This window comes from Alexandromys fortis, unplaced genomic scaffold, assembly GCF_014885135.2.
Source record: "Alexandromys fortis isolate MF-2015 unplaced genomic scaffold, M_Fortis_MF-2015_v1.1 scaffold_150, whole genome shotgun sequence".
Taxonomy (NCBI): domain Eukaryota; kingdom Metazoa; phylum Chordata; class Mammalia; order Rodentia; family Cricetidae; genus Alexandromys; species Alexandromys fortis.
Genome location: NW_026068027.1, coordinates 1,049,393 through 1,072,742, shown reverse-complemented (window position 1 = coordinate 1,072,742; position 23,350 = coordinate 1,049,393). Strand labels below are relative to the sequence as shown.

Sequence of the window (23,350 nt, the reverse complement as noted above, 5' to 3'; positions counted from 1 at the left end):
TGTCAGCTCCCTTCTGTGTAGTGTAGTAGTTCTCTTTTAGGAGAGTCTGGGATGAGAAATGGGCAGAGACAGTCTAACCCTCTGAATTAGATCCTTAACCTTCTGTCGTTGCTCTTTTCCCCATCTGCCCCACTTTGACAAATGCATGTAGAAAATGAAGAAGACCCAGAAGAAGATTTGTCAGAAGCGGAGACTCCAAAGCTTAAGAAGAAGAAAAAGCCTAAGAAACCTCGAGACCCTAAAATCCCTAAGAGCAAGCGCCAAAAGAAGGAGGTAAGTGGGTGACTGAGTGTTCTGGGGAGTGAGAGGAAGCAAGGAGGTACTCCGAGAGCGGTTGTGGGCCTGAGGGTGTTTCTCCTTCTGGAGCTGTGGGTCAGGTTCTGGGATGAGCCGCAGGACTATCCTGAGGTCAGCATGTGTGTAGCATGTGTGTCTGTCTCCCTCTCCCCCTTCCTTGCTCCAGCGTTTACTCTTATGCCGGCAGCTGGGGGACAGCTCTGGGGAAGGGCCAGAGTTTGTGGAGGAGGAGGAGGAGGTGGCTCTGCGATCAGACAGTGAGGGCAGCGACTACACTCCTGGCAAGAAGAAGAAGAAGAAGCTCGGACCTAAGAAAGAAAAGAAGAGCAAGTCCAAGCGGAAGGAGGAGGAAGAAGAAGAGGATGATGATGATGACTCAAAGGTGCCAAGACTGCTGTCCTGTCCTCTTTCCTGCTAGTGCCTGTCCCTTGTTCCCAGATCCTGCCCTCAGAACACAATCTCTCCATATAGTTGTGATTATTTCATCCTAGCCCTCTTTTACCCTGCTCTTGCAAGCCATAGTTTCAACTCACATTCTCTTAGCAAGTGTGGACAGTAGTAGGAGGCAGGTCCTTGACTGTGTTCTCTCTGCAGGAACCGAAATCATCTGCCCAGCTTTTGGAAGACTGGGGCATGGAAGACATTGACCATGTTTTCTCAGAGGAAGATTACCGTACCCTCACCAACTACAAGGCCTTCAGCCAGTTTGTCCGGTAAGTCAGGAGGATCTTAGGGAATGGAAAGAGAAGATTCCTTTTAGAATTTCTTTTTGTTTCCTTTTCTCTTTTATTTTTATACATGGCCATCTTTCTTACTCTTGTCCATCTTATTCTTGTTCATTTCTTTACCAGACCCCTAATTGCTGCTAAAAATCCCAAGATTGCTGTCTCCAAGATGATGATGGTCTTAGGTGCAAAGTGGAGGGAGTTCAGTACTAACAACCCCTTCAAAGGCAGCTCTGGAGCTTCAGTGGCTGCTGCAGCTGCAGCAGCTGTGGCTGTGGTGGAAAGCATGGTGACGGCTACTGAAGTTGCACCTCCCCCTCCGCCTGTGGAGGTGCCTATTCGCAAGGCCAAGACCAAGGAGGGCAAAGGTGAAATGGAATTTAATGAAGAGTCCAGGGTGGGCTAGGGAAACAAAAGACAGCATAGGAATGCTGTATTGCCCCTAAGGTAGGCGGCAAGAGGCAGGAGTAAGCCTCAGATTTAGAAGATAAGGTAGAGTAGAGCAAGCTTAGGTGAAGACTGTTCTCCCATCACTTGCCTTACGATGCACATTTGGCTGTATCTTGACTGTAGGTCCTAACGCTCGGAGGAAGCCCAAAGGCAGCCCTCGAGTGCCTGATGCCAAGAAGCCTAAACCCAAGAAGGTAGCTCCTCTGAAAATCAAGTTGGGAGGTTTCGGCTCCAAGCGTAAGAGATCCTCGGTGAGCACCTGATCCATCCCACTGGGGAAGGAGGGAGTTGTGTGGTGGAAAGGATGTTGCTTTCTGTCTGGTACGTAAGAATGGGGGGTTTACTGCCTTAGACAGGTGTGACTAGGCTCCTTCTGTACAGTTCTTGCTGGGGTTCTTTCCATTCTTTCCTGGGCTTGGACTTTTAACTTTATTCTTTTCTCATTTTTTTCAGAGTGAGGATGATGATTTAGATGTGGAATCTGACTTCGATGATGCCAGCATCAATAGCTACTCTGTTTCGGATGGTTCTACCAGCCGCAGTAGTCGGAGCCGCAAGAAACTCCGGACCACTAAAAAGAAAAAGAAAGGTGTGTTTCTTTTCTGTACTTATGTGTGATGGGACAAGGTGGGAATGAATGGCCATGGAAGAATCTCCCTTAGGAGATCAGGGTTGGGGGGAGGTGGTTTTGTTCTAATAATTGGGCTTTCCCTCTTCCTTGCCCAGGCGAGGAGGAGGTGACTGCTGTGGATGGTTATGAGACAGACCACCAGGACTATTGCGAGGTGTGCCAGCAAGGCGGTGAGATCATCCTGTGTGATACCTGCCCCCGAGCCTACCATATGGTGTGCCTGGACCCAGACATGGAGAAGGCCCCCGAGGGCAAGTGGAGCTGCCCACATTGTGTGAGTACCTGGCTGCTGTGGCCCCTGGGTACCCCTAAGGAAAAGGGTGGGGTGATAAGCTTCTTTAAGCCTAGGTAGAAATAGAAATGGCAGTGTCCTTGGCTTTGGGAAACATCTAAAGGAACAATGGAGTAGGTTCTGGCTTGGGGAGGGGGTGGGGGTGGTAATAATCTGATCTCTGGTTTTTTATTGCAGGAGAAGGAGGGCATCCAGTGGGAAGCTAAAGAGGACAATTCTGAGGGTGAGGAGATTCTTGAGGAAGTTGGAGGAGACCCAGAAGAGGAAGATGACCACCATATGGAGTTCTGTCGAGTCTGCAAAGATGGCGGGGAGCTGCTATGCTGTGACACCTGCCCTTCTTCCTACCATATCCACTGCCTGAACCCCCCACTGCCAGAGATCCCAAATGGCGAATGGCTCTGTCCCCGTTGTACTGTAAGTGACTTCAGTGAAGGTGGGATGTGGGAGCAGTATCATATATCTCACATATATCTGTAGGCATGGTGAGGCTGAGGTTAGGGAGAGGTTATTGGAGACCTGCTACACATTTTCTTTCTTTTTTTTTAAATATTTATTTCTTTACTATGTATACAATATTCTGTCTGCATGTATGCCGGCAGGCCAGAAGAGGGCACCAGACCTCACTACAGATGGTTGTAAGCCACCATGTGGTTGCTGGGAATTGAACTCAGGACCTCTGGAAGAACAGGCAGTGCTCTTAACCGCTGAGCCATCTCTCCAGCTCCTGCTACACATTTTCTAGCTGAGGCAGGAATTTCTTTTCTCAGTCTTGGGACCCCATTTCCTGTGAAATTAACTGAAGAGAAGAGATAGTGTCTTGGTTGATAGTCCTCTGAAGCAGGATGAAGTACTGTTCTAGTTTGTTTAGAGTAATCATTCCTGTTTTCTTTTTTTGTTTTGTTTTGGTGGTGTTTTGAAGTGATGTCTTATGTAGTCCAAGCTGGCCTTGAACTCACTATGTGTAGCTCAAGCTGGCCTTGGTGTCTCCTGAGTGCTGGGATGATAGGTATGAACCCTACACGGGATCCTGTCTTTAAAAACTTTAATTTTGGGAGCACTGATACTCTTGCAGGACCCTGTTTTGTTTATTGTTGTTTTGAGAAGGGATTTTTATATGTCTTGCCTGTCCTGGAACTAAGGAGACTTGCTGGCCTTGAACTCAGATCTGCCTGCCACTGCCCCTTGCCTGTGGCTGCACTGAAGTTTCTTCCCCTTCCCGTCAGTCCTTTGTTCCTCTTTAATAGGATTGTGTCTACTGTTGTGTCCTCTGTACATACAGGATTTTATGTACCTCTAAGTTTAGGATTCAAAGGTTAGAGAAAACTTGTTTTTCTAAGACTGACTTAATTTGCCTATATGATTGCCATTTTTACCCATTTTCCTGTAAATGACATAACTTTATTCTTTATAGCTAAAAGAATGGCATTGTATAAATGATGCTACATTTTCTTCATTCTTCTGTTGATAAGAACCTAGTTTGGCCCCATAACTTGGCTCTGGTAAATAAGTGCTGCATTAAACTTTTATTTTTGAGACAAGGACCTCATTTTGTATCCCAAGCTGGCCTTGAACTCATACTGTCCTACCTATCTTCCTGAGTATCAGGAGTAAAGCTCAGATTACTATGCCCAGCTTCATTTCAGTCCAATGTTTTCTCTGCCCAGCTATTCTGGGTTATTGTTTAAAGTATGGTTTCTTGGCCTTTTTTTTTTTTGGTTTTGGTTTTTTTTGTTTGTTTGTTTTTGTTTTTTTGAGACAGGGTTTCTCTTTTTAACATCCCTGGCTATCCTGGAATCATTCTGTAGACCAGGCTGGCTTCGAATTTAAAAATTGGCCTGCCTCTTCCCCTCAAGTGCTAGGGTTAAAGGCATAAGCTGCCACCACCAGGCCCTTGGCTTTTTATTATTTATTTGTTTGTTTGTTTGTTTGTTTATTTTTAAGGCTCTGTGATATCCAGAAAGGGAGAGAAAATTCTAGAGTTTTTTACCTAGGGAGGGTCATGGGTTTAGAGTTTATTTGACATGAGGTCTTAATGACTTATTGACAAGATTAAAGTTGTGGGATTGACTGCTAATTTGTTTTTAATTATTTAGAAAGTTTTTTTGGTTAGGGTTCCACTTTATAGCCCTGGCTGACCTGAAGCCCACTATAAAACAGATAGACTGATCTTCAATGAACAGAGATCTACGTACCTCTGCCTTCCCAGTGCTGGTATAAAGGACTTGGGTCACCAGACTCCCTGTAGTTTTTAATTTTTATATTCTGGGTGTAATGGTACAATCTTTTAATTCTAGCAGAGACAGTCAGAACTCTGAGCTTAAGGTCAGTCTGGTCTATATATTGAATTTGAGGCCAGCTAGGGCTCTACAGTTAAGAATTATCTGAAAAGAAAAAAAAAGTCAGTGTGTGTGTATGTGGGGGGGGGACCTGTCAGGAGAGCTGCAGTGTTCTACTCTATTATTCTACTTATTCCTTTGAAAAGAATCTTGGTAAACCTAGCTGGCAGCCACCAAGGTCCTGGGATCCTTCTGTCTCTGCTCCCTTGGTACTGGAGTGCATGACTATGTATGGCTTTCGATGTGGGTGCTGGTGACTTGTTTATGATGGGCATTTTGCTGTGTGTGTGTGTGTGTGTGTGTGTGTGTGTGTGTGTGTGTGCCATGTGACAGAAGAGGGCGTCAGATCCCCTGGAACTGAAGTTACAAGTGATTGTTAGCCACATGTGAATGCTGGGAATCAAATCTGGTTCCTCTGGAAGACCAGCAAGTTTAATCTCTCCAAATGCTGGCCATTTGAACTCATGTTCTCATGCTTGTGCAGCAAGTGCTCTTACCCATCCACCCATAAACATTAATGTTTATTAATTCTTGGGGAATTTCATACATCTCTCTGTGGTTTTTAAGTGAGATAAAGTGGTCTCTTTTTCAGTGTCCAGCTCTTAAGGGCAAAGTGCAGAAGATCCTAATTTGGAAGTGGGGCCAGCCACCATCTCCCACTCCAGTGCCTCGGCCTCCAGATGCTGATCCTAATACTCCCTCTCCCAAACCTTTGGAGGGGCGGCCAGAGAGGCAGTTCTTTGTGAAATGGCAAGGCATGTCTTACTGGCACTGTTCCTGGGTATCAGAACTGCAGGTAAGCCTGGGACAGGCTGTCCATGTGGGGTGACACTGCAGAAGTAGTGAGAAAACAGCCTTTTAATAGGAGACTAGATAGAGATGCGGGATGGTTTACTTTCTCTTTCTGCTCCCAGCTGGAGCTGCACTGTCAGGTGATGTTCCGAAACTATCAGCGGAAGAATGATATGGATGAGCCACCTTCTGGGGACTTTGGTGGAGATGAAGAAAAAAGCCGAAAGCGAAAGAACAAGGACCCTAAGTTTGCAGAGATGGAAGAGCGCTTCTATCGCTATGGAATAAAACCGGAATGGATGATGATCCACCGAATCCTCAACCACAGGTACTACTTTGGCTCCACGGAGGTAGTGTGCCCATTAGGAGTGGCTCTTACTGAAGGGGTTAAGAGTGGACATTGCCCCTGACTTAAGCTCAGGAGACATTCTATAATTCAGTGACTGAGTCCTGGAATTTGGCCTATAGGGAGATTATAAATTAGAGATTAGTGGTACAAAGACAGATATCCTTGAGGCTCCGAGGACCTGTAGATTATGCACATTTAGAATGATTTTGCCAGTGTTTTAAGAGCTGACTGAAGAGGTGAGGAAAGTTGCTTTCTGGCTCTGAGGAATTGTTCTTTATTGACCTTGTAGTGTGGACAAGAAGGGCCATGTTCACTACTTAATCAAGTGGCGAGACTTACCCTATGACCAGGCATCTTGGGAGAGTGAGGATGTGGAGATACAGGACTATGACCTGTTCAAGCAGAGCTACTGGAATCACAGGTAGGTGATTGGAGAGAAGAATAGAGCTGCTCTTCTGCAAGGACCCCTAGGCAGCTGTGGTATGTTCTCATTCCCAGGGAGTTAATGAGGGGTGAGGAAGGACGGCCGGGAAAGAAGCTCAAGAAGGTAAAGCTTCGGAAACTGGAGAGGCCTCCGGAGACTCCAACTGTTGATGTGAGTTGGGGTGGAAGAGGAAGGGCATCATTTGTTGGGTGGCAGAAGTCTTGCCAGCTATAGTCTCATGGTCTGCAGATGGCTCTAGCTCTGGTGTTCTAGAGGCTTCATATCCTGCCTCTGCACAGGTCTATAAACCAGAATACGCTGGGATTTCTTTCTTCACCATCAGAAAAAAAAAAAACCCACAAAAGGGATATTGTGTGTGAGGGCAAATATTATCTAGGGAGTGATCTTATACACAAGGGTTTATTTATTTGAGAAAGGCAGCCTCTCTTAGCTGAGGCTGGCCTTGAACTCCTGATCTTCCTGTTTCCACCTTCCAAGTTCTTTGATTGCTGCTGTGTACAGCCTTCACACCTACTTATCTGGCAGATCTAATGGAATTAGTGTATGGGTAGTGAGTTTTTGATACTAGTATTTTTTAATAATTTATTCTTTTAATAGTATTGGTGTTTGGCCTGCATGTAAGTCTGTGTGAGGGTGTCAGATCTTGGAGTTACAGTTGTGAGCTGCCATGTGGGTGCTGGGAGTTGAACCAGGGTCGTGGAGGATCAGCCAGTGCTCTTAACTGCTGACCATATCTCCAGCCCTGGTTTTCATATTGAACTCAGGCCTTTTTTTTTTTTTTTTTTTTTTTTGAGACAGGGTTTCTCTGTAGCTTTGGAGCTTGTCCTGGAACTAGCTCTGGTAGACCAGGCTGGCCTTCAACTCACAGAGATCCGCCTGCCTCTGCCTTCTGAGTGCTGGGATTTAAAAGCAAGCGCCACCACCATTTGGCTTGAACCCAGTTCTTATGTCTCAGCCTCCGAAGTACTAGAATACAGGCATGTGCTACCATGCCTGGCTTCATTAAGGGTTTTTGTTGCTGTTGTTTTTCTTTTAGCTCTTGGGGAAAAAATATCTAGTGAGGCCATGTAAAGGAGGAAGTAGCTGCTGTCTTATGGGAAAAAGGGAATTCTTTACCAGCTCTTGTCTTCTCTCTCATCCTGCAGCCGACAGTGAAGTATGAGCGACAGCCGGAGTACCTGGATGCCACAGGTGGAACCCTGCACCCCTACCAAATGGAAGGCTTAAACTGGCTCCGCTTCTCATGGGCTCAGGGCACTGATACCATCTTGGCTGATGAGATGGGCCTTGGGAAGACTGTGCAGACAGCAGTCTTTCTCTATTCCCTCTACAAGGAGGTGAGGACAGCAGATATGTTAGTTTTTAGTGTGGGGATTTTGTGGCTGTATTCTTTTCTTGTACTTTGAGGAGAGAGAGGAAGGGAAGAAGGGAGTCTGACTTTGAACACTGCTCAGGGATAAGAAGATATAGGTCTGCAATGGAAAATTTTTTCCTTAACATTTTTAAAAAAATTTTATTTGCGTGGGTGTTGTACCTTTAGTATATCTGTGCTGGAGAGATGGCTCAGCAGTTAAGAGAGCACTGCCTGCTCTTCCAAAGGTCCTGAGTTCAATTCCCAGTGATCACTTGGTGGCTTACAACCATCTGTAATGAGATCTGGTGCCCTCTTGAGGAAGAGACCTGGTCAGTCGCCCTTATCAACTTAGACCATGAAACCCAATATGGACAGGTTCAGCATTGCCAGGGCATGAATTTCATTTCACTCATTCATGTCTCTACACCACCTGTGTGCAGTGCCTGTGGAGGCCAGAGGATTGTCAGATCTCTTAAAGCTGGAGTTACAGACTGTGAGCCATCATGTGGGTCCTGGGATCTGAACAGGGGTCCTCTGCAAGAGCAGCCAGTATTCTTAACCAGTGAACCATCTCTCTAGATCCTACGGCGGAAATATTATGGGAATGGAGCCATGGTAGACTTAGTATATCTGCTGTCCTGGGGAATGGGGAATGCATGCGTTTTGAGGTAAACAGAATTGTGGTTGGACTTAGTGGTAGGGAAAGTCTTGGTGGAAGAGTGTGACTTTAAAGGTCAAGGTGAGCCGTTGCTTTTTGGAAAAGAGGATCAGATATCTTTTGTAATGAGAATGATGGGTGGAGGCAGTGGTGCAGGTGTCAGGCCTCGGTTTCACTGAGGGTCAGGGAGAGATGTGAGTCTGGGGTTTAGGATGATGGTTCTCTTAGTTCTGATTCTGCCTGCTTTCTTCCTCCTAGGGTCATTCCAAAGGCCCCTTCTTAGTTAGTGCTCCTCTTTCTACCATCATCAACTGGGAGCGAGAGTTTGAGATGTGGGCTCCTGATATGTACGTGGTAACCTATGTGGGTGACAAGGACAGCCGTGCTATCATCAGGGAGAATGAGTTTTCCTTTGAAGACAATGCCATTCGTGGTGGCAAGAAGGCCTCCCGAATGAAGGTATTTCAGTGGGGGAGGAAGAGGGTACTGGGGTACTGTGTGAGAGGGATTCAGTGCTTTGGGCTTAGTTTGCTGCCTCACCTGATCTCTGGGTAAGGCAAAAAACAATAGCTCTGGGACCAGGGAAAGCTCACCTGTCCCTGGATGTGCTGATACTGGAGGAGTGGACAGTAATGAATAACCAACTCATCTTTTGCAGAAAGAAGCATCTGTGAAATTTCATGTTTTACTGACCTCCTATGAATTGATCACCATTGATATGGCCATCTTAGGTTCTATTGATTGGGCCTGCCTCATTGTGGATGAAGCCCATCGTCTGAAGAATAATCAATCTAAGGTAAGTAGGTAGGGAGGTGATAGTCTCCAGATTTAGTCTTTGGGAACATCATCTCTTTGAACAAAGCCTAAGTAAAGAAGAAAGGAAAAATGGTCTTTGTTTCCTTCCTTACCTGTGGTAGCACTTCTGTGGCCAGCTTTAAGAATGCGGCTGGCCGTGGGCTGAGAGACTCATTTCACCGAACAGTAAGACAGCTTGGGATCTTGTCGAGGTATATTGGTACCCTGATTTCTTGATTTCACCTCTCTTCACCAGTTCTTCCGAGTTTTGAATGGTTACTCATTACAGCACAAGCTGTTGCTAACTGGGACTCCATTACAAAACAATCTGGAGGAATTGTTTCATCTGCTCAACTTTCTCACCCCTGAGAGATTCCAGTAAGTGTGTTTATCATAGTCAGTCCATGGTTCTGCTTCAATTCTTCTTGGTGCCCATCTCCTCTATTGTTTTCATTTCTTCGTTTCTCTCTCACCGATAACTCTGGTTTTTTTCTTTTTCTGAAGCAATTTGGAAGGCTTCTTGGAGGAGTTTGCTGACATTGCTAAAGAGGACCAGATTAAAAAACTACATGACATGCTGGGGCCTCACATGTTGCGGCGGCTCAAAGCTGATGTATTCAAGAATATGCCATCCAAGACAGAACTGATAGTGCGCGTGGAGCTGAGCCCTATGCAGAAGTGAGTGTGAAGTGTGGAAGCCCAAATTCAGTCTTGTAATCCAGTTAGACCCTGCCATTTTGCCAAGGGTTTCTCCCATGTAGCCTCTAGGCATCTGGTGACAGGAGCAAGCAGGGCCTGAAGAAACCTGATTCCTGGGAGCTGGCATTTGTAGTTCTTAGTTATACCTTCCTGTGTCTAACGTGACGATGGTGTGGCTAGTGCTTGTTAGCTTAGCCCCACAGGGAGGAGTGCCGAAAGATGAGCTCAGGCTGTTGGGTTGCAGCAGTCATTTAAAGCCTTGAGTCCAACCTGTCCTTGCGTCTTGTTCATATAGAAAGTACTACAAGTATATTCTCACGCGGAATTTTGAAGCACTTAATGCTCGAGGTGGTGGCAACCAGGTTTCCTTACTGAATGTGGTAATGGATCTTAAGAAGTGCTGCAACCACCCTTACCTCTTCCCTGTGGCGGCAATGGTAAGATGAACCATCTCTTTGTTTTCCCTCGATTGCTAACTCCTCCTTGTGAGCTTTCTTTCAATATACTTTCTTTTGCTTCTGTCACCAGGAAGCCCCTAAGATGCCTAATGGCATGTATGATGGTAGTGCCCTAATCAGAGCGTCTGGGAAATTGTTGCTGCTACAGAAGATGCTTAAGAACCTTAAGGAGGGAGGGCATCGTGTACTCATCTTTTCCCAGGTGTGTGGGCCCAACTAGAAGTGCAGAGGCAGTGGTGGGACAGCTCTAGTGCCTGAGAAGAGGGGTTATCACCTACCAGCTCTATAATTAATTCAGCTGTTCCTTTTACAGATGACCAAGATGTTGGACTTGTTAGAGGATTTTTTAGAACATGAAGGTTATAAATATGAACGCATTGATGGTGGGATCACTGGGAATATGCGTCAGGAGGCTATTGATCGCTTCAATGGTAAGAGAGGAATGGTTTATTTCCAGGCAATCGTTTTCTTTTCTTCTTTTTCTTTGCCTCCCTTCTTCCTTTCTTCCTAACTTCCTTCTTTTTTTTTTTTTTTTTTTTTTTTTTGGCTTTTTGAGACAGGGTTTCTCTGTAGCTTTGGAGCCTGTCCTGAAACTAGCTCTGTAGACCAGGCTGGCCTTGACCTCACAGAGATCCGCCTGCCTCTCCCTTCCAAGTGCTGGGAATAAAGGCATGTGCCACCATATATGTTTGCTGGGTGGTGGTGGCACATGCCTTTAATTCCAGCACCCGGGAGGCAGATCTCTTGAGTACCAGGCCAGGTGGTTTACATAGTGAGTTTCAAAACAGGTAGATTATGTCAAAATCCTTTCTCTCAGAACCTCCCCCAAAACAACAGAGATTACTTTTTGTGTGTGAGTGTTTTGCCTGCATGTAAGTATGTACACCATGTGTGTGCCTAGGTACTGGAGTTACAGACAGTTGTGAGCTACCATCTCAGTGCTGGGAATTGAACCCAAGTCCTCTCTCTGTAAGAGTAACAGAGTCTTACTATGTATCCTTCACTGGTCTGAAACTCTCTAGACCAGGCTGGACTCAAATGCAGAGATGAACCTGCCTTTAACTAAGTGCTAGGATTAAAGGCATGGACCCGTCCAGTCTCAATCATTTTTCATATATCTCTGGAGTGATCACTTTATTTTCTGTAATGTGTACATGCATGCTTGTGCGCTTACAACTGCGTCTGCACACTTGTGTACCATGGCACAGATGTGGGAGTACAGGGAAACTTACAGGAATTGGTTCTCCCCTTCTACCACATGAGTCCTTGGAATTGAACACAGATATCAAAGCATCTTTGCCTGCTGAGCCATCTCACTGGCCCCCCACTGGTTTGTTTTTTAAGATTTTATTTTGTGTGTGGGTGTTTTATCTGCATGTGTGTCTGTGTACCACAGGTATGTAGTACCTGTAGAGGCCAGAAGAAGGCATTGGATCCCCTTGAACTGGAGTTACAGCTGTTTGTGAACTGCCATGTGGATGCTGGGAATGAACCCAGATCCTCTGGAAGAACAGCCAGTTCTCTTAACTGTGGAGCCAGCTTATTCTTGTGTACCTGTTTTCTTAGTAGTTCTTTTGGGTCTTGGTCAATTGATATGGAGGAGGAAAGCTTTTGAAGAAAGAATTGGATTAGCTCTATTTTCTTACCTTCCCCTTGGAGTCTTTTCTCTATTAATTATATCCCAAGACTGAAAGAAGGGATAGATTAGTTTTATTTTTCAATTTATTTTTATTTATGTATATGTTTATGTACCTACTTGTCTGTATGTGTAGCGTGTATGTACAGGTGCCTGAAGAGGTGTCTGGAGTTATGAGCTACCTGATAAGAACTGAACCTAGGTCCTCTGAGAGCAGAGAGTGCTCTTTATCTCTAGCCCCAAGGGTCAGATTTGTTGAAGCTCAAATATGTGGTAGACTTGTCTATCTCAGTAGATGCAACTACCCCTTCCCCAAACTTTTTTTTTTAAACATTTTTTATATTTTATTTATTATGTATACAACATTCTGCCCGCACGCCAGAGGAGGGCCCCAGATCTCAGTACAGATGGCTGTGAGCCACCATGTGGTTGCTGGGAATTGAACTCAGGACCTCTGGAAGAGCAGCCAGTGCTCCCAACCTCTGAGCCATTTCTCCAGCCCCCCCCCCTCCCCAAACTTTAATTTTTATTTTTTTGAGACAGGGTCTTTGGCTGTCCTGGTTATTTAAAATATTTTAGACTTAAAAGTTGTAAAACAATACAGAATTAACCTGCTGTTCTTAATAATAACAACTTCCAGTGCTTGGTGGCATATGCATGTAATCTCAGCACTTGATAAAGAGCATTGGCTGTTCTTCCAGAAGACCTGGATTTGATTTCTCAGCACCCATGTGGCAGCTCACAACTCTCTAACCCCAGTTCCGGGGCATTCAGCATCCTTTTGTGGTTTCTCCAGGCAGTGCACATATGCTGTGCACAGACATACAAAGGGAAAACATGCATATAAAAAAATAGCTGGGCAATGGTGGTGCACCCTTTAATCCTAGTACTCAGGAGGCAGAGACAGGCAGATCTGGACAGGCAGTTCGAGGGCAACCTGGTCTACGAGTGGTAGTTCTAGGACAGGCTGCAAAGCTACAGAGAAACCTTGTCTCAAAAACCAAAAGTAAACAAACAAGTACATAAATAAATAATAGTAAAAATATTTAAAAATAATTCAAGGATATCTGGGCTACATGTAGTATATAAGCCCTGTCTAGAAGTGGGGAAAGGGGGCCAGTGAGATGGCTAGCAGGCGAAGGTACTTGCTACCAAGCATGTCTCTCTGATTTCTATCCTGGTACCCACATGGTAGAAAGAGCCAACTTCTGCAAGATGTCCTCTGACTATACATATGTGCACATGCATGTATATATACAAAATAAGTGTAATTTAAAAATACTTTTATAAAAGGCCAGTGAGATGATTCAGTAGGTAAAGGTGCCAAGCTTGTTTACCTGAGTTTCTATGTCTAGGAGTGACATAGTGGAAGGGGAAGACTAGCTTTGTCCTCTGACCTCCATGTAGGTGCTGAAGAGTACACTCACATATACTGGCACACAAATACACACAAAACAGAGGTGGGAGGGGTTGTTTGGGGATGTAACTCAATTGTTAGAATGTTTGCCTAACCTTCATGAGGCCCTGGATCCCATTCCCAGCACTACTTAAAGTGTGGTGACACTTAACTGTAACCTCAGCGTTGGGAAGCAGAGGCAGGTGGAGACAGGAAGTTCAGTTATCCTCAGCTGTCTAGAGAGTTCAAGACCAGTCTGATCTACATGAGACTCTGTCTCAAAAAAACAAACGAAAAAACCCCCAAAACTCAAAAACAAAAATCACTTTATGTGACCGTGGTAGGAAGTTAACATTGAGTCATACTGTCAAAGAACTGTAGATCCCGAGTGTCACCAGTTTTTCTCTTAATGTTCTTTTTCTGTTTTGAGGATCCAGTCCCAGGTGCACACTGAGATCCAAGGGTAGATCCTACTCTTTTTTTTTTTTTTTTGAAAGATTTATTTATTTATTATATATACAGTATTCTGTCTGCATGTATGCCTACAGACCAGAAGAGGTCACCAGATCTCATTATAAATGGTTGTGAGCCACCATGTGGTTGCTGGGAATTGAACTCAGGACCTTTGGGAGAGCAGCCAGTGCTCTTAACCACTGATCCATCTTTCCAGCCCCTAGCTCCTACTCTTTACACCATGGTTAGATAGGAAACTTCTTAACTGATTTTTCATCCCCCACCCCTTCCTTTATGATATTAGTGCTTGGATTTCTGGTCAGTTATTTCTTCTTTGCTCCCTTCTCTGCCTTCTCTATCTCTTCTCACTCCTCTTCCAGTAAATCTCCTGTGTGAGCCCTGTTGTATGGTGTTACTCCTTTCCAGCTGATTATAAATAAATTACAGCAGATATTTTTTATGCTGATGTATTTTGACTATAGATTTTGATGCTGATTTCCGTATCCTTCAGGGTACCTTGTTTATGACAGTCATTTGGTGTTTTTTACTGGCTGTTTCTTACCTTCCTTCTCTACTTATTTGTTGTAATTCAGGAGAGAACTCATAGTGTTTTCTGTTTCTTAGCACCGGGTGCTCAACAGTTCTGCTTCTTGCTCTCCACTCGAGCTGGAGGCCTTGGGATCAATCTGGCCACTGCTGACACAGTTATCATATATGATTCTGACTGGAACCCCCATAATGACATTCAGGTGAGTAGAGAAACTCTAGGAGGTCCCAGCAGCCCCTACCTACCCTCCAGGAAATGTTCTGTTATTTGAAAAATTTTTTTTTTTTATTTTTTTATTTTTTTTGGTTTTTCGAGACAGGGTTTCTTTGTGGATTTGGAGCCTGTCCTGGAACTAGCTCTGTAGACCAGGCTGGTCTCGAACTCAGAACTCACAGAGATCCGCCTGCCTCTGCCTCCCAAGTGNCGCTCTTCCAAAGGTCCTGAGTTCAATTCCCAGCAACCACATGGTGGCTCACAACCATCTGTAATGGGGTCTGGTTCCCTCTTCTGGCCGTCAGGCATACATACAGACAGAATATTGTATACATAATAAATAAATAAATTTAAAAAAAATGGAGAGAATAGAAAGGATGCACTAAACAGATCAGAATCAGCCAACTGTGGTGGCTTATGCTTAGGTGGCTTATGCTTAGGGCCCCAGGTACTTAGGAGACAAGGCAGGAATCTCACCTGAGCTCCAGTCCCAGGCCTGGCCTGGGCCACAAAAGCCAACTGGAACTAGAACATGAAGAGCAGGGATCTGGGCCAGGCCGGTTAAGTGAGTGTCGAGGGAATAGCATGTCCTGGTGTCTGCTGGGAGCAGCCAGTGTTAGAACTGTGCCCTTGACAACCACAGCTCACGACCTCCCCTCCCTTTTTTTTTCCCCTCTGCAGTCCTGAAACAGCTGGAAGAATTGTTGAGTGACATGAAAGCCGATGTGACTCGACTCCCAGCTACCATTGCCCGAATCCCCCCAGTTGCTGTGAGGTTACAGATGTCAGAGCGGAACATTCTCAGCCGTCTGGCAAACAGGGCACCAGAACCTCCCCCACAGCAGGTAGGACCAATTTCTTAGTTGCAGCTCTTTGCTTGTGTCCTTGGCTTTCCTACCTCGGCTCTGTGTTCTGACTCTTGGCTGTTTATCCTTCTAGGTAGCCCAACAGCAGTGAAGACCCAGCAATGATCCCACTTCCACCACTGAGCAGTGACCTTCCTCACTTTCTCTTGTCCCGGCTGCCCCCTGGGGGGCCGGAGAGATCCTCGCCTTCCTTCTGCCCATCTTCTGAGTTGTAAAGGAACAGCCCTGTGCACTAGGGGCAGGGAGGGAGTGAGGGGCAATGGTGCCTGCCCTTCCTGCTGGAGAGACAAGCAGCAATAGCGCGGCGCCATGTGCAAGGAGCTGCAGGCTGGCTGCCTTCTGGACCCTGGCTTCTCCCCACCGCGCACCTGTTACAAACTGTTGTGGGTTCTGCCAGGCTTGAAGAAAATGATCTGAATTTCTTCCTCTTTTTGGTTTTATTATTTTGTTGGTTTACTTTGTGTTTTCTCCTTTTGGGGGGTATTCAGAGTGGGCCGGGCCCCTGGGCGAGACACAGCTACCTCTGTTGGCATCTTTTTAATACCAGGAACCCAGCGGCTCCAGCCACTGAGCGGCTAAAATAAAGTTGGAAAAAAAAAAAGAAAAAAAGAAAAAAAAGGAAAAGAACCAAAAGCATAAAAAAAACCACAACAAATTTCTTGATGAGAATTGAAAATAAAAGTTTCCTTGTATTTTAGTGATCTGGTTCAGTGTGGGTGAGTGGGTGCCAGGTGCTGCTATTGTAGAGAACAAGAGGCTGCTGCACGGTCCCTTTGTAGCCTCTAACCTGGAGCAGATGCATTCCTGCAGAGTCCTCCATGCAATAGTTACCTGCCTGGTAGTTGTGAAATATGGCCAGCAGACCACCTAGGGAAGCATTCTATATGGGAATGTGTAACACATACATATGCACACACATTTTGTGTTTGTTTTTTGAGGCAGGGTTTGTAGCTTTTGTGTCTATCGTGGAACTCTCTGTAGCTTCGATCTCAGAGATCCGCCTGCCTCTCCCTCCCTAGTGCCGAGTGGATGTGAGCCACCACCTCCTGCCCTTTTTTTTCTTTTGGACAGGCTGGCATTTGGACAGAACTGCCTGTCTGCCTCTTGAGTGGGCACTAAGGAGGTGTGTTTGAGGCTGCCCTCAGATTCTGCTTCCAGAGAGCTGGGTTAACATTAATGGAGTCCACCACCACACCCAGCTTATTGTTCATAACTTTTCTTTTTGTATTACATACAATTGTGGGGAGGACTACTGTACACGTGGAGGTCAAAGAGCAATTTGCAGAAGTTCCCGATGTCCACAATATGAGTGTGTCCAGTAATGAACTCTGGTTGTCAGGCTTAGCCGCCTGGAAAGTTCTTTACTCTTATCTAGTACTGCTTTGGAGGAGGGCAAGTACGTATTTCTGGCTAAATGAAGAGGGGAAGATTAGCTTCCTTAAGGAAAGCGGTTCTAATCAAAACCTGGGAACAGGAGTGCGGAGACGTGGAACCTCGCGATCTTGAGATCTAAGACAATCCGCAGGATGCCAGGGCAAGGGTCGTGCTGCGGTTCTAGATAGAAGCTTGGCGGCCTCGGGCGTCCTAAACTGGAACCCTCGGAGGAAAGCCGACGTCGGCGGGAGGGCGGAGCGAATAGGAGCCGGCTGCCGCACGTTTCCCTCCCTGAACCGCTGGAGCCGGTGACGCGTGTGTTCCTAAACTTGGTCCGTTCCGGCGCCCCTGCCGGAAAAGGCGGGGCACTGCCGGAGGACCTTTGCGCGTGCGCAGTATACTTTGTCGGCTCGCTGTCTGGGACCTCTTCCCCGAGTGCACGTGGAGAGGGCCTTTGCTGGAGCCGCTTAGTCTCCGGGAGCCAGGTTAGCCAGGCGGAGGCTTCAGGTGCTTGTGCGGTATCCCGGAAAAGGGTTTCGACCTGGGCGCCCCGAGAGGGGCGCGGTGCCAGGGTTTGGTGGGAGTGCCTGGAGGGAGCCCATCAGGGGTCACGAGCATGGCTCTGGGCCGGGCGGGTCTCCTTCCCGGGTAATATCGCTGTGGCCTGCGTTCCCCTTTCAGTATCCACAACGCTGCCCTCCCCCGTTTTTCTTTGCTTTAGCACCATGGGGCGTAAGTTGGACCCTACGAAGAAGGAGAAGCGTGGACCTGGCCGAAAAGCCCGGAAACAGAAGGGTGCGGAGACCGAACTGGTTAGATTCCTGCCTGCAGGTGAGGGTCGTAGCTCCCTGACCCCGCCTGGCCCCTGGTCCATTTTGTATCATAACCTCGACCCGTTTGCGCGTCCGCCTTCACCTGCTGCGTAGATGTGAGTTGTTAGGACAGAAGTCATCCGTGTCGGAAGATAGGGTAGATGCCACTGGGGCACGGGTACCCGGGTGTGCGAGTAGAGGTGCCGTTCTCCGTTTCCAGAAAGGGGGCTCTCATGAAGAATTTAGAAAGGTTTTGCCGAGCCTGGTTTTAGCAAGCAGGAGTTGGAAACGGGACAGGCCAGTCATGAATTGTCTGGAAGAAGGGATGAAAAGCAGGGGTCCGAGTGCAGTGTAGTGAAACACTATTTGGGAGAAAAGACTGCGCAGGGAGCTGGGGTCCGGTTTTTAATGGAAGGTGCAGTTTATTGAAGCATTGGCCAGTCACAGCCCCATGAAAGAGATCCTCAACTCCATGGACGCATGGTATCGCTTGTTAGATCTTAGAGTTCTGGGAAAGAGGCTTCGTTAGGAAATGGATGCTGAGGAGTTGGGTGTCTTACACACAATGGAAAGCGCTACAATTTCTTGTAGAGTATAACATTAGCAAAACTCTGCTGTAGTTGATAACTGAATGAGCTGAGAATAAAGGAAAGGGCAGAGAAAAGGTTTTGAGGTTCTGCTGTCATCAGAATGTCCCTTTTGGTTTGATTTGGTTGCTGAACAATCAGGTAGATGACCGCTTCATCGCCTCTACGCCTTTTACCCCCCCCCCCCCCCCCCCCAGACAGGCTTTCTCTGCAACAAACAGCCCTGGCTATTCTTGGAGCCTTTCCTGGAACTCTGTAGACCAGGCTGGCCTCAAACTTATAGAGATCCACCTGCCTCGGCCTTCCAAGTGCTGGGATTAAAGGTGTGTGCCACTGCTTCCCAGTTTTACTATGGCTATTTTTTTTTCCGAGACAGGATCTCCCTGTATAGTCCAGCCTGGTCTTGAACTCATGGCCTTTTTACCTTAGCCTCCCAAATGTAAGATTACACATGTTAACCACAATATCTGTCTTTCTCTGGTTTTTAAGACAGGGTCCCATATATCTCAGGCTATCCTGGAACTCATTATGTAGTCAAGGATGACCTTGAGCTTCGGATCCTCCTGCCTCTACCTTCTAAGTGCTGGGATGATGGACCTGTGCCAGGTGTGCAACTGCTGTGTCCTGTTCATGTGGTGCTGGGGTTGACTATGACCTCTGCCCTCATGAAAAACACTGCGCACTGTGCTTTCTTTCCAGCTTGTTCTTGGGATATTGCTTCTAGTCATGGTTTATGTGTAACCGGCGGGGAAATTTTATATAAATCAGCAGTAAATTCAACCAAAAACTGCTTTTTGATAGGAAATCTTACTCCTTTCAGTGGCAGAGAGTGAAATTGCCTAGCAGAGCACTTGTTAGGGGGTGACCTATGCAAGTATATGCAAGGATACTTATATACATATATGCAAGTATATGTGTTCTGTTCATTATTTTCCTTATCTGATTTTTTGTTGTTGTTGTTGTTGTTGTTGTTTTGGAGACAGGGTCCCATTATGTAGCTCTGGCCTGGAATTCACAGAGTGTCTGCTTCTGTCTCCAAGTGTTGGTTAAAGGCATCAACTATCACACCTGGGTATTTCTTTTTAGACTGTTTTGGTGGGGTTGTTGAAGATGGAACCTGGGGCTAAGCAGTTAATCTGCTACTGAGTTATATACCATTCTAAAAGAATTTTTGTTTTCTTTTAATATTTTTAAAAGATTTATTTATTTATTATGTATTCAGTGTTCTGTCTTTATATATGCCTGCAGGCCAGAAGAGGGCACCAGATCTCATTACAGATGGTTGTGAGCCACTATGTTGTTGCTGGGAATTGAACTCTTGAAGAACAGCCAGTGCTCTTAACTGCTGAGCCATTTCTCCAGTCCCTTCTTTTAAATTTTTTATTATGTATATTCATTATACATAGTACTATGTACTTTAAAAATATTTCTGGGGACAGGGTTGTTTTTTTTTTTTTTTTTTGAGACTGTAGCCCTAGCTGTCCTAGAACTCATACTGGCTGTAGACCAGCCTGGCCTCAAACTCATAAAGATCTGCCTGTCTCTGCCTCCCAAATGCTAGGATTAAAGGTGTACACTACCACTGTCCGCCTGGGGCAGGGTCTTGTGTAGCCCAAGATAGAATTTAGGCAGCCAGGAATGATGTTGAACTTCTGACCCCTTTGCCTCTGCCTCCCAAGTGCCGGGATTATAGGCATCTGTCATCACACCTGGTTGTATATGGTGCTGAGAATTGAGTCTAAGAATTGGTGCATGCAAGGCAAGCACTTTACCAACCAAGCCATATCCCTAGTCCCTCTATAAGTTGTTGCCCAAACTGGCCTTGAACTTTTGGTTCTCTTGCCTCAGCTTCTGTATTGGCTAAGACTTGTACTATTAGGCATAGAATTTTATTTTAATGGCCAGGCCTCATTATATAGCCCACTCTGACCTGAAATTCAATTCCGGGCTGGCCTCAGGCTCAATTCTTCTGCCTCAGATTCCTGAGTGCTGAGATTATAGGTGTGTGGTGATGAATTTAATACATAAATATTATTGCTGGGCAGCGGTGGCACATGCCATTAACCCCTAGCATTCAAGAGGCGAAACAAACATCCCTTCAGTTCAAGGCCATCCTGGTCTAGTAGGGAGTTGGCATCTCAGCACTACAAAGTTAGAGTGTATCTCAAAAGTCAGATTGGAAGGGAAGAGGAGTTTAAGAAAGCTTATTTTGTCTTCCACATTTCAGCAGCTTTAGTGGATAGTAGGTACTGTTGCTTATGGGCAACGGGTCTATCCTAGCAGGGTGGCTGCACTGAGGAAACTGCTCGAGGGCAGGGTAAAGCAGAAAGGTGGGCAGTGGTGGCACACACCTTTAATCCCAGCACTCAGGAGGCAGAGGTAGGTGGGTCCTGTGAGTTTGAGGACAGCCTTGTCTACAAGAGCTAGTTTCAGGACAGTCAGGACAGAGAAACCCTGTCTCGAAAAACCAAAAAGAAGAAGAAGAAAAAGGGGGGATCCAAAAGAGAAAAGGCTGCTGTCTTAATGTCTTGGTCAAGTACATGCTTTCAGTGATCTGACTTCTTCTCAGTAGGTCTCTATTCCATGGAGATTCCACCACTTTTCAGTCACACCACGGACTGCTTATCCAAGCCATTGAGCAACGTGGCTCAAATTTTAAAAGAAAATAATATCTCTTCCACCCTGTCCTATCTAGTTCTCTTCTGGGACAATTGTTTTCACTTTGACTGCGCGTGTGTGCATGCGTGCGTGTTGTATACATATATATATATATATATATACACACACAATGTACATATGGGTGTGTGTTGTGTGCATACATATGTACATATGGGTGTGTGTGTCTATCTGTCTTACCCAGGCTCTGATGCTGTCTTCTAGTCTCCTTGGGTTCCAGGTGTGATTGTGGCACACAGACTTACGTGCAGCCAAAGGATATACATAAAATTAAAAATTTGAAAATAAAAATTTTAAAGGCAGTTATGATTTTGGGGTATTTCAGTTTTATATTCTTAGATTTTGTTTTCTTTCATTAGGGATGACCATCCTATTCTATAATTTAGTTGCATAGGGATTTAGGTTATTTCTTTGTACATTTATATGAAAGAGTTTGTGTGTGTGTGTGTGTGTGTGTGTGTGTGTGTGTGTGTGTAGGACAGACAAGTTGCAAGAGTTGGTTCTCTCCATATGCGTCCCAGGGTCAACTCTGACATTTAGATTGTTTGTACTTAGGCTATGAATAATGGTTTTACTCTGTCTTGAGGGACTTGGATTTTGCTTTTTTCTTTGAGACATGGTTTCATATATTCCAGGCTGGCTTTGAATTCACTATGTAGTTGAAGTTGATCTTGAACTCTGATTTCTCAAAGGCTAGTATTAGAGGCACATGCTGCTCTGCATGACTTATGCATTGCTGGGGTCACACCTAGGGCCTTGTGTTTGCTAAGCAAGTATCCTCAGCCCAGGATTTGTATTTAATCAGTATTTCTGAAGTGTCTAAGGGGAAAAGAATCTGGAACTTGGGTAATAAGACGTAGAGAGCCAAGCTGGGCAGTTGTGGCACAAGCCTTTAATCCCCAGCACTCAGGAGGTAGAGGTACATAGATGACTATGAGTGCAAGGCCAGCCAGGACCACACAGAGAAACCCTGCTCAAAGAACAAAACAAAAACAATCTGGCGAGCTTTAGAAGGTACTTAAGCGTGTTTCTGTATATATGCATGTGAGGAAGTGTGTGTATGTGCACGCGCGTGACTTTGTTTTTTTTTGTTTTTTAAATTTCTCAAACAGTTGATACTTTTATGTGGTTAATTAAGACCAGATTATTTTCTGGTCTGTTTGTGCCTTGAAGATCTCTTGCAGTGTTTGGAAGCCTCCATCCTGCCGGCTAAGGTGTAACCTTCCTCTCTTTGTTCTCCTGCTTTTGGATGTTGCCAGTAGGAAGGGATAGAAGCTGCCGCAGTGTCTTTTGTCTCGTCAGAATAGTTCTCCTTCTCACATTTTTCTTTAATCAGGCTAACTGCTAATCTACACATAACCTTTGAGGAGCTCTCTCCTGTCTGTTAAATTTCTTCCAAGTTTTTAGGTCCAAGCAGGCACACTGAGGGTTTACAAATCCAGCCATGCAAAGGAGCTATCAGAATGGGAATTGTGAGGACCAGGGGTAGCTGGTGGTGCTGACTTCAGCACCCCTGAGTCCTGGCCCTCCCTCTGCCCCAGGAGGAAGAGGAGGTAGAACGGGAAATCATAAAACAGGAAGAAAGTGTGGATCCTGACTACTGGGAGAAATTGCTGCGGCACCATTATGAGCAGCAGCAAGAAGATCTAGCCCGAAATCTGGGCAAAGGAAAAAGAATCCGTAAACAGGTCAACTACAATGATGGCTCACAGGAGGACCGAGGTGTGTGTGGCCGGCCCCGCCCCCCACCCACGGGCCGTTCTACTAGAGCAGTGGGCCCCGCTCATCTGCCCTCTCTCCCTCCAGATTGGCAGGACGACCAGTCCGACAACCAGTCCGATTACTCAGTGGCCTCAGAGGAAGGTGATGAAGACTTTGATGAACGATCAGAAGGTGAGAGTGGTGCCATCTTGCCGGTTCTGTAGCTGTTGCAAGTGTTTGCTGTCATCAGTGTCACTCATCCATCCTTTCTGCTTACAGCTCCCCGCAGGCCCAGTCGCAAGGGCCTGCGGAATGATAAAGATAAACCATTACCTCCTCTGCTGGCTCGTGTTGGTGGAAATATTGAAGTAAGTACTGTAGATCCTTTAGTGGGATGAAAGGGGGCGAGAGAATGTCATTCAGTGGGTCTTTGGTGGGAAGAGGCTTGCTTTCTCTTATGGTGGTTCTTTTTCTTTAGGTACTTGGTTTTAATGCGCGTCAGCGAAAAGCATTTCTTAATGCAATTATGCGATATGGCATGCCACCTCAGGATGCTTTTACCACTCAGTGGCTTGTGAGAGATCTTCGAGGCAAGTCAGAGAAAGAATTTAAGTAAGTTGAGGGCTGGGCATACCAGTTGGAGCCAGGGCCTAGCCCATGTTGTGCAAGGAAAGGGGTGTTGCTAGGTGAAGCTGTTATTCATGAGAGTTGTGTTCCTGGCTTCCCTGAAAGAGACTTTGGGTTATAGTGTGGATCTGGAGATCAGCATTCCAGAGCATTACAGGGCCTTACCTTGAGATGGAGC

General features: G+C 45.9%; 1 protein-coding gene across 1 annotated transcript in view; it reads left to right on the top strand.

Annotated features, from left to right (window-relative positions):
• Nucleotides 1-23,350, top strand: part of Chd4 (chromodomain helicase DNA binding protein 4) — a 37,620-nt gene that overhangs the window by 4,794 nt on the left and 9,476 nt on the right. The window contains exons 3-31 of the mRNA XM_050164034.1: nucleotides 152-273; nucleotides 485-679; nucleotides 892-1,010; nucleotides 1,149-1,390; nucleotides 1,596-1,723; nucleotides 1,926-2,061; nucleotides 2,199-2,377; nucleotides 2,573-2,812; nucleotides 5,327-5,530; nucleotides 5,649-5,854; nucleotides 6,165-6,296; nucleotides 6,374-6,470; nucleotides 7,466-7,657; nucleotides 8,591-8,791; nucleotides 8,991-9,128; nucleotides 9,384-9,505; nucleotides 9,632-9,805; nucleotides 10,122-10,263; nucleotides 10,355-10,486; nucleotides 10,598-10,715; nucleotides 14,394-14,582; nucleotides 15,211-15,374; nucleotides 16,929-17,077; nucleotides 17,255-17,346; nucleotides 17,451-17,600; nucleotides 22,363-22,566; nucleotides 22,651-22,737; nucleotides 22,825-22,913; nucleotides 23,024-23,157. Coding sequence (XP_050019991.1) covers nucleotides 152-273; nucleotides 485-679; nucleotides 892-1,010; nucleotides 1,149-1,390; nucleotides 1,596-1,723; nucleotides 1,926-2,061; nucleotides 2,199-2,377; nucleotides 2,573-2,812; nucleotides 5,327-5,530; nucleotides 5,649-5,854; nucleotides 6,165-6,296; nucleotides 6,374-6,470; nucleotides 7,466-7,657; nucleotides 8,591-8,791; nucleotides 8,991-9,128; nucleotides 9,384-9,505; nucleotides 9,632-9,805; nucleotides 10,122-10,263; nucleotides 10,355-10,486; nucleotides 10,598-10,715; nucleotides 14,394-14,582; nucleotides 15,211-15,374; nucleotides 16,929-17,077; nucleotides 17,255-17,346; nucleotides 17,451-17,600; nucleotides 22,363-22,566; nucleotides 22,651-22,737; nucleotides 22,825-22,913; nucleotides 23,024-23,157 — 4,477 coding nt within the window. The remainder of the gene's footprint in view (nucleotides 1-151; nucleotides 274-484; nucleotides 680-891; nucleotides 1,011-1,148; nucleotides 1,391-1,595; nucleotides 1,724-1,925; nucleotides 2,062-2,198; nucleotides 2,378-2,572; nucleotides 2,813-5,326; nucleotides 5,531-5,648; nucleotides 5,855-6,164; nucleotides 6,297-6,373; nucleotides 6,471-7,465; nucleotides 7,658-8,590; nucleotides 8,792-8,990; nucleotides 9,129-9,383; nucleotides 9,506-9,631; nucleotides 9,806-10,121; nucleotides 10,264-10,354; nucleotides 10,487-10,597; nucleotides 10,716-14,393; nucleotides 14,583-15,210; nucleotides 15,375-16,928; nucleotides 17,078-17,254; nucleotides 17,347-17,450; nucleotides 17,601-22,362; nucleotides 22,567-22,650; nucleotides 22,738-22,824; nucleotides 22,914-23,023; nucleotides 23,158-23,350) is intronic.